Genomic DNA, 10,504 nt, shown 5'->3' with positions numbered 1-10,504 from the left:
GTGTTGGTGCTCAGGTTATCAGTAAAGTCTTGGGGGTGCTTAGGTTATCAGTAAAGTGTTGGTGGTGCCAGAGCTATCCAGTAAAGTGTTGGGAGTGCTTGAGTTATCCAGTAAAGTGTTAGGGGTGCCCGAGCTGTCAGTAAAGTGTTGGGGGTGCCGAGCTATCCAGTAAAGTTACCCTCAATGCTATGAGATGCTTCAACTTATCCACCGAGATAATCGGTATAAGTGAACTATCCACTAAAATGAAGCACAACACCTGAACTATCCGAACACCTGAACTATCCACTAAAGTGTTGCTGAGGTTGGTGTAAGAGAGACGAAACCGGAGATGAAGGTCGTAAAGCCGCTAGTTCAAGGCCACACAACAGCATGTTCGACTAATTAAGCCTCCGGGATTAAATGGGTGGTTTGAGGTGTAGCACTATCTGCACTCACTAGACTCCCCCCCCCTCACCCTCCCAAGGCATATAACTTGCTGCTGGTGGAGTTTTACAGTCAACACACCCCCCCACCACCCCTCACACAACACCTACACCCCCACCCACCCCTCACAACACCCTACACCCCCACCCACCCCTCCTAACACCCACCCCCTCCCACACAACACCTACACCCCCCCACCCCCCCTCACACAGCACCCCACCCCACCCCTCACACAACACCCCCACCCACCCCCTCACACAACACCCCTACACCCCACCCCACCCCCTCCCACACAACACCCCTACACCCCACCCCACCCCTCCCACACAACACCCCTACCCAACCTCCCCACACATACAGAGAGCAGTGGCGGCACTTTCATTCGCGTTATCGATCGAGTAACACCCAACCTGCCCCCCTTGTATGCTGAGATAATATCACATGTTGCCATCAGCGATAAATACGGCTCTCGGTCGATACGTGGCAAGTCCTGATAACGAGGTAGTATGGCTAAAAATATCGGCAAAAAAAAATATGAAATTATGGCTAGAAATATCGGCAAAAAAAAACTATGAAATTATGGCTAGAAATTTCGGCAAAAACTGTGCCTTGAAATATTGGCCAAAAAATATAAAATTATGGGTAGAAATATCGGCAAAAACTATGAGCTTATGTCTAGCAATATCGGCAAAAACTATGAGCTTATGTCAAGAAATATCGGCAAAAACTATTAAATTATGGCTAGGAATATCGGCAAAAAAATAAAAAAAATTCTAGAAATATCGGCAAAAACTATGAACTCATGACTAAAAATATCGGCAAAAAAAGATATAAAATGATGTCTGGAAACATCGGCAAAAAAAAATATTAAATTATGTCTAGAAATATTGGCAAAAAAAACTATAAAATCATACCTAGAAAAATCGGCAAAAAAATATAAAATTATACCTAAAAATATCGGCAAAAACTATAATATATCGTTAAACAATCCCCCAATACAAGGCTCATAACATCGCTAACTATCACCCTACATACGATAAGGCAACACATTATCAAATTAACACTGAAAATATCGCTAAACTATCCACTTCGGTAAATCTTAAAAATATCGCAATTTCTCGTATCGCTAAGGTTATTATCGTACACCTAACCTAAACCCAACCTAACCTAACCAAAGATAACTATTCTCAATAGACTGAAAGATATAGCCAATCATTACAGTAAGCAAAGGAAGAAAGTTATTGCTAAATGGTCACGTGAATTATCATGACTCAGCAAGGCTATTAAGTTTAAAAAAAGCTAAATAATATATACAAATAATTAACTATGAAAAGCTAGAAAATATATAGAAAATTGATAAGGAAATAAGTATCGATATATAGACAAGGCTTTATAAGAACCTGGATATAATCAAAAAGACTTATAAGACCTGGAAATATAATGACGCATATATAAGACCTTGAATTTAATAAACACGAGAGAGAGAGAGAGAGAGAGAGAAATCTGAACACTAAAAATTATAAAAAACATCGAAAAAAATGACGAAAAAAACAGAAATATGACGATTTTTGGTTTTGGTCCAACATTATTATAATCATTAATAAAGACAATCAGGGCTTACGAGTGTCACAAAGAACTAAGGGAAAAAAATAGGGAAATATATATATTTTTTTTACTTCAAAGACCCGCATCATTAATCAACAGGGAGGAAAATAATTAATTATTCAGAGGGGCCGGTTCTTTCATACCAAACATTTATAATTAATGCAAACTGGAATAAAAAAAATTTAAAAAAAATTTAATTCTCTGGGCGGGTCTGTTCTGAGGTCGTGTTAGGACTACTTAACTTTCACTAACTCGATGGTAAGTTTTATCAGGTCAGGTCAGGTTAGGTTAGATTAGGTCAGGTTAGGTGAGGTAAGGTAGAGTACACTAGTGAGGGGCCAGGGGCGCAGTAAGGAGCCGCCGTGGGGTGATGGGACCAGTAAGGAGCCGCCGTGGGGTGATGGGCCGGGGGTGTAGTAAGGAGCCGCCGGGGTGATGGGGCCGGGGCAGTAAGGAGCCGCCGTGGGATGATGAGGCCGGGGGTGCAGTAAGGAGCCGCCGTGGGTGATGGGGCCGGGGGTGCAGTAAGGAGCCGCCGTGGGTGAGGCGGGGGCACCGGGGTGATGGGCCGGGGTGCAGTAAGAGCCGCCGTGGGGTGGGGGCCGGTAGTAAGGAGCCGCCGGGGGTGATGGGGTCGGGGGTGCAAGGAGCCGCCGTGGTGATGGGCCGGGGTGTAAGATGGCTGGGGTGTGCGTAAGGAGCCGCCGGGTGATGGAGCCGGGGCGCAGGAGCCGCCGGGTGATGGGGCCGGGGTGCAGGGAGCCGCCGTGGGTGATGGGGCCGGGGCAGTAAGGAGCCGCCGGGTGATGGGGCTGGTGCAGTAAGGAGCCGCCGTGGTGATGAGGGGGGCAGGGAGCCGCCGGGGTGATGGGGCCGGGGTGCAGGGCGCCGGGATGGGCCAGGTGCAAGGAGCCGCCGTGGGTGATGGGGCCAGGGTGCAGTAAGAGCCGCCGGGTGATGGGGCGATGTGAGTGCCGTGGGTGATGGGGCTGGGATGGGTAAGGAGCCGCCGGGTGATGGGGCCGGGGATGGTAAGGAGCCGCTGGGTGATGGGCTGGGGTAAGGAGCCGCCGTGGGGTGAGTGGGTGATAAATAGCAGGGGCTGGGTGATGGGCCAGGGGTGCAGTAAGGAGCCGCCGGGTGATGGGGGGGCTGCCGGGGTGATGGGGCTGGGTGCAGGGAGCCGCTGGGTGAGGCTGGGGTGATGGGGCTGGGGGTGCAGTGATGTGTTACACAGCAAAATACAGTTAAAATGTTTTTATTTATTGTATTTTCCTGATGAGTCTGAGTTCTGCCTTCTGGGGGAGGGAGAGGAAGGTGGGGGATGGGGAGGAGAAGGAGGAGGGAAGGAAAGAAAGGGAGGAGGAAGAAGGAAGGGGAGGAGGAGGAGGGAGAGGGGAAGAAGGGGAAGGGAGGGGAAGAAGGGGAGGAGGGGAAGAAGGGAGGAGGGAAGAAGGAGGAGGAAGAAGGGAAGAACGGAGGAGGGCAAGGGGGAGGAGGGGAAGAGGGAGAGGGAAGAAGGAGAGGAGGTGAAGGGAGGAGGTAAGAAGGAGGGAGAAGGGAAGACGGGAGGAGGGAGAAGGAGAGGAGGTTATGAAGGGGAGGAGGGGAGAAGGGGAAGACGGGGAGGAGGGGCAAAGGGGGAGGGGGGGGCGAACAATATTTATCGGTATTGGCCAAATAAAAACAAAATATTCACAAATAAATATCTTTAACGGAGACTTCACTTCAATAAAGCATCACTTAATATTGAAAATAAATAAAAATCATTTATTTATCGATACCTCTTTAATTATTTACTTGTTAACTCATCCATTTGTTTATTTATTTAAGGTTCTAAAAGTCCCGTGGTAGATAGAGCATAGATGACGATACACAATTACTACAATACAACAATACATTAACAAGAGCACCCCACCCCCTCTACCGCCCCCAATCGTGTACCTGTAGGCTGTAATGTCACTTGTAATTAACGTCAGCCTCACGCTCAGGTGTCACGAGGGTCTTGCTCACACCCGCCTCACCTCATTACTATTATCAAAGGGCCACCTGGGCGCCCGACTGTGTCATGGATAAGACTAGATGTGTTAGGCCCTTAGTCCTGTGAGGCCCCTGTCCTGTGAGGCCCCTGTCCTGTGAGGCCCCAACCTAGTCGAAGATAACTAAGGACTCGAGGCTATTTTTACTGTGATCCATTTGTACCAGAATCCATTATTACTGACACTCGATATTACTGGCATCCATTATGGGCGTCTGTACTTGCGGGCGCCTGTACTTGCGGGCGTCTGTACTTGCGGGCGTCTGTCATTTCTGTTCAGTATATTCAACTTGTTCAGGAAAACTTAAGTTTTTGGAGAAGAAAAAAAAATATCAAAAGGACCCCAATTGTTCGTTAAGCAATATCATGGAAGACAAACTAAACGATAGAGAATAACGTAAAAGAAAATCATTAGACAATTAATTAAAACACCTTGAATGGTAAACAATTTTAAATGAAGAGTAAGCAAAACACAAAAGGTCAGAGTAGAGGTCGCACTTCCTGTACACAACAGTAACACTGACCTTTGACCTATTCTCTCGCATATTTAATAAGTTTTCCCTTGGTCAACACCTGAACCATCCGCCGCCAAGCTTTACTACAATAGGCAAACGCGCGCGCGCACACACACACATACAAAACAAGCCTTTCACCTAAAGATTACATTTTAAAATATAATGAGTTTCGTATTTCCCTTTGGGTCGAGACTCCGCTTACCGCCAGCCAACAAAGGTGTTTTTCCTCCCCATAGTAAAGTTGTCAGCCAGGTGAGGTCATTTACCCAGACTGTGGCTTTTAAACTCGACCAGATTACCTTTAATGAACTCATTCCTGCAATGAGGTCAGGTCAACACACAGTTTAATGTCTGGTTCCGGTTAGTAGAAAAATCAAGATCATAGTCGTTAATGTCTAATTCTAATGAGGTAAAAAAAAGGTCAAAGTTCCCACAGGTTTGACTCGTTGCAGTAAGGTCACAGGAGGTCAAAGACATTAACAACATGTAGATATCGGGTAAAATTCTGAAAAAAAAATCGTAATTGGATAAAAAAATATGCCGAGGGCTTTAAAAAGTCATAGGACGTTTAGAAGTGACTTGTGTATAATATTCAAGTCTTTTATAAGTAAATATAAGTGAGGAAAATATAGGATATCCAGTGACTTCATATTGTATAGTGTGGACGGGGAAGAGGGGGAGGCTCATAGGGGGAGGGGAAGGGAGGGGGTGGAGGGATCAGGCTCAGGGAGGGGGGAGGAAGGCTCAAGAGGGATGGCTGTGAAGGCAAGTGATGTTGAAGGTTATGGTGTGATATTTTACACAGGCTGGTCATATTTTTCTTTTCTTTTCTGTTTTATGTTACAAAAAGTTACATGAGCTTCACAAGACATGGAATACAAAGAGTTACAAGAGCTTCACAAGAGATGGAATACAAAGAGTTACAAGAGCTTCACAAGAGATGGAATACAAAAAGTTATAAGAGCTTCACAAGAGATGGAATACAAAGTTACAAGAGCTTCACAAGACATGGAATACAAAGAGTTACAAGAGCTTCACAAGAGATGGAATACAAAGAGTTACAAGAGCTTCACAAGAGATGGAATACAAAAAGTTATAAGAGCTTCACAAGAGATGGAATACAAAGTTACAAGAGCTTCACAACAGATGGAATACAAAGAGTTACAAGAGCTTCACAAGATATGGAATACAAAAAGTTATAAGAGCTTCACAAGAGATGGAATACAAAGAGTTACAAGAGCTTCACAACAGATGGAATACAAAGAGTTACAAGAGCTTCACAAGATATGGAATACAAAAAGTTATAAGAGCTTCACAAGAGATGGAATACAAAGAGTTACAAGAGCTTCACAAGAGATGGAATACAAAAAGATACAAGAGCTTCACAAGAGATGGAATACAAAGAGTTACAAGAGCTTCACAAGAGATGGAATACAAAGAGTTACATATTTCCTGCATACGTCTGAGGTGAGAAAATCATCATATGGTTGTAACACGCTCATGTCTCTCTTTAGATAATAGTAGGCTAATGATGGCTTGAAAATACACACTTTAAAGTAATAATAAGAGGCATTTTTTTAGTACACACACACACACACACACACACACACACACACACACACACACACACACACACTTTAAAATCCAGCCTCTGGAAGAATCCCAATTCAAACTATCACCACGATTTTTTTTATTATTAAAAGTCAAGTAACAACAATACCGAAAATCATCCCAAAATTGTTCTTCGATTCAAAACACTTCGAAAAAAAATCAGGATCTTGAATTTTCCCCACAAAACACAAGCATAAAACTTCATCATCAGCTCTTAATTTTCCCTGAATCTATACAAAAACGAAAACAAACTGCCAAGGAGCTAATCTAGCCTCGGAAACTATCGGTTAAGGTGTGTCGATCCTCCTCCTAAGCGCCTTAACGAGATTGGAGGCGAGGGATCGTGTGGGAGGGCCGCTTTGTTCCCGCTGATACAAGTTACGGCGTCTGTTCCTCTCGTCTCTACAGGGAGGGAAGCCAGGAGAGGGTGGATGGCTCTCATACTATCACTTGTCATCTCACCTTATTGTCGTCTTTCGTATCTTATTATTTATGAAATTATAATCGTAGTTATAATCGCCACCAGAGGCCCGCCGCCCCCAAGTGTAAAAATATTGGAACTGATGGAATATGTCCACGACTTCGAATACTTCATAAAACCGTTCGTGATGATAAAAAAAGTTTCAGATAGCTTTTATTTTTTTGCCGATTTCGAAGTTAAGGAACGAACTTTTGTTATTATAGACAATATGAAAATAAACAACAACAACAACAACAATAATAACAACAACGTTGGATATATTAAAACAGCAGTACCCAATTTAAAACCCCGCAGCTCTTTACGATAATATTAATTTACAAGCATACATTATTATTTGAAATCCTTTTTTTTTTAAATCAGACAAACGAACAGACGGACGGAAGTAGAAACAGACGGACGGACTAATAGAACCTGTTTATATATCCATCGTAACATCATAGAGCGAAAAATAATATAACTAATTACAGAAATATACCCATATATAACAATGATACCCACTGACATAACCTCGACGTATGGTATATGACAACAGCTAAGAAATATATCGCTATATCGTGTAATTATATAAGATGGATCAAAGGCGATATAAGATATAAATAAAGGCGGTATAAATGGGAATAAAGACGATATAAGGTGGAATAAAGGCGATATAAAATGGAATAAATGCGATATAAGATGTAAATAAAGACGATATAAGATGAAATAAAGACGATATAAAATGGATGGAATAAAGACGATACAAGACGTAAATTAAAACGATATAAGATGTAAATAAGGACGATATAATATGTAAATTAAAACGATATAAGATGCAAATAAAGACGATATAAGACGCAAATAAAGACGATATAAGATGGAATAAAGGCGATATAAGATGTAAATAAAGGCGATATAAGATGGAAATAAAGACGATATAAAATGTAAATAAAGGCGATATAAGATGGAATAAAGACGATATAAGATGTAAATAAAGGCGATATAAGATGTAAATAAAGGCGATATAAGATGGAATAAATGCGATACAAGATGTAAATAAAGACGATGTAAGATGAAATATAGACGATATAAAATGGATGGAATAAAGACGATATAAGGTGGAAATAAAGACGATATAAGATGTAAATAAAGACGATATAAGATGGAAATAAAGACGATATAAGACGTAAATAAAGACGATATAAGATGTAAATAAAGACGATATAAGATGTAAATAAACACGATATAAGACGTAAATAAAGACGATATAAGATGTAAATAAAGACGATATAAGATGGAATACTGTAAATGCGATATAAGATGTAAATAAAGACTATATAAGATGTAAATAAAGACGATACAAGATGTAAATAAAGACGATACAAGATGTAAATAAAGACGATATAAGATGTAAATAAAGATGATACAAGATGTAAATAAGCACGATATAAGACGTAAATAAAGACGATATAAGATGTAAATAAAGACGATATAAGATGTAAATAAACAATATAAGACGCAAATAAAGACGATATAAGATGTAAATAAACACGATATAAGATTAAATAAACACGATATAAGACGTAAATAAAGACGATACAAGACGTAAATAAAGACGATATAAGATGTAAATAAAGGCGATATAAGATGTAAATAAAAACTATATAAGGCCAAAAAAAATGAAATATATTATCTTATACTCGGAACCAAATTGAAAACCTATTACCAGCAAGTCACCCTCTCAGCTTGTCGACAAATACCCACAAATATGTAATCACTCGACTTTCCATCCCAGAAAAAAAATTATTCTCGAATCTTTGTGATATCTATGTCAATGCAATTATTATTATTATTATTATTATTCCGCTTTCTCTTTCCTTTTCTTTTTCCTGTACATTCTTTTTCGTTATTTTCTCTTCTTTTTTTACAAGGATTCTCTCTCTCTCTCTCCGTTATTCCTGTCTTTCTTCTACTTTCTCTAATATATCCTTTCTCTAATTCTTACCTCACATCTCTATTTTCCGTGGAATTATACACATCAAATTAAGTATAAAGAAAATAGCAAAACGTAAGAATAAGTTATAAAAAAAGAAAACATGAAATAAGAGAGAACTGTAATAATAAAAATGGCAATAACAAATATATAAAAATAAATGTATACATATAAACTAAGTGATAAACGCATGCCCTTGTCTAGCAGTAACACAGTTTAACAGAATTTATACACACGAAAGTTAGTATATAAAATGAAGTATACTTAAATAGCACAATCATATTAACAAGCTTATGCAAATGCTCAATTCCACCAATACTAAATACACATTGCTATTGTTTTAAGTAGGGTGTACTCTATGCATCATAAATACCATTCCACTCGTAATGAAAAGCAAATTTGCATATTTATTAACGCATATTACACAAGTAAGCTTAATGCCATTTTCATTTTCACACAGGGTGGGAATAAGCTTTAATTACCTGTCGACCCAATATTTCTGTAGCTGCTGAACATTAATTGATTTCAGCAGGTTAATATTTTCAATCAAAACCAAAGCTGCGTCATCACATTAACACTCTAATGACTTTATCCGCTTAGGTGTGTGTGTGTGTGTGTGTCTAAACCTGGATATCGAGGCCTTAGACAACACATCATGGGGCCTAAGACGACACAACACTGGGCCTTAGAAAATACAGACAGACCTTAATACACAAAATAACCACGTAATTTCAAGACATTTTCACCCCATCGACGGGATGAAGACTACCTTTTAGAATGTGTGTCCCGTTAAGCTGAACACAAAGCGACTGAGAAGCATTCAAGAGAGGATTGCGTTCAAGAATGGACATCCATATGTAAATATATGTCATCCAATGTGATTCTAAAGTAAAGGTAAATGAAAATAATAGGAACATCCTTATAAATGTATCCTTTAGCCCCGAGGGAAGACTTAACGGAACGGTGATTGGTCAAAATTGGCCTAATCTAATCCAATCACAGGGGTTCGTGGCCAAATCTTATTGGTTAGGTAGTTAGGTAGAGGTAGTTTGGGGTCTATTAGGATTGTGGTAGCCCAACCGACCAACAACCATTGGAATTAAATGTTGTTTCTTGGCTACACCGCAATTTTACCTTTTCAAGAAGATATGAAGGTAATAAAATATATATATATGTATGTGTGTTAAACGCTTCAGTTGTTTAGGTTAGTCACCGTGCCATCTAGGTTAGGTTAAAGTTAAGGCTAGATTCAGGTTAGTGTTAGATTAAGTTAGGAAAAGTTAAATCAGGGTTAAATTTAGTTTGGTTAACATTAGCGTTAGATTCATCATTCGTGTTAGTTTTAGCGTTGAGGTTTAAAAGGCATTCTAACACCAGGGAAAGTAGAGTTGACTTTACGGATAGAAGGAAAGTGAGAGTGTAATGTGGGAAGATACTTTGTTAAATTCTATACGACTTTACTGAGACAAAACTGATAAGACCTGACTATTTTATTTTGTTTTTGTTTGGGGGGGGGAACACCTGTAAAACCATGACTTTATTGAGAGGACAGAGAGAGAACTTCAGAAATGGTGACATCATCGGGAGAGAGAACCTGTTAATTCGAGGAGGAGAGCGGAGCGGAGAGAAACGGGGAGGGGAAGGGAAAGGGAGTGGGGTTCTCTCGTCCTCCCCTTTCGTAATAACTTCCTGGATACAGATAGAGAGAGATTCGTAGGTTAATTTTCCTCTCTTAACTGGAAACGAGAGAACGAGTTTCAAGGCCCCAGAGTTTCAAGTGTAATTTCGAGGCAATTCTTGAAGGTAACTTGGTGTCGTGGATGAAATGAACCACACTGATGTTTGTCTTACGTCTCTAA

General features: G+C 40.4%; 1 protein-coding gene across 1 annotated transcript; it reads right to left on the bottom strand.

Annotated features, from left to right (window-relative positions):
- Positions 1-2,357: 2,357 nt before the first annotated feature.
- On the bottom strand, positions 2,358-4,339 carry LOC121878264 (vegetative cell wall protein gp1-like; the record flags this gene model as incomplete). The annotated part of the gene is made up of 2 exons (XM_042384351.1): positions 4,291-4,339; positions 2,358-3,241 (listed from the first exon to the last, which is right to left on the bottom strand). Coding segments are annotated over exons 1-2 (933 nt in total), but the record flags the coding sequence as incomplete, so codon positions are not given.
- Positions 4,340-10,504: the final 6,165 nt, after the last annotated feature.

Source organism: Homarus americanus, unplaced genomic scaffold, assembly GCF_018991925.1.
Source record: "Homarus americanus isolate GMGI-L3 unplaced genomic scaffold, GMGI_Hamer_2.0 scaffold39800, whole genome shotgun sequence".
NCBI classification, from domain to species: Eukaryota; Metazoa; Arthropoda; class Malacostraca; order Decapoda; family Nephropidae; genus Homarus; species Homarus americanus.
Note: the sequence above shows the minus strand (reverse complement) of the source record. Positions and strands in the feature narration are given on the sequence as shown.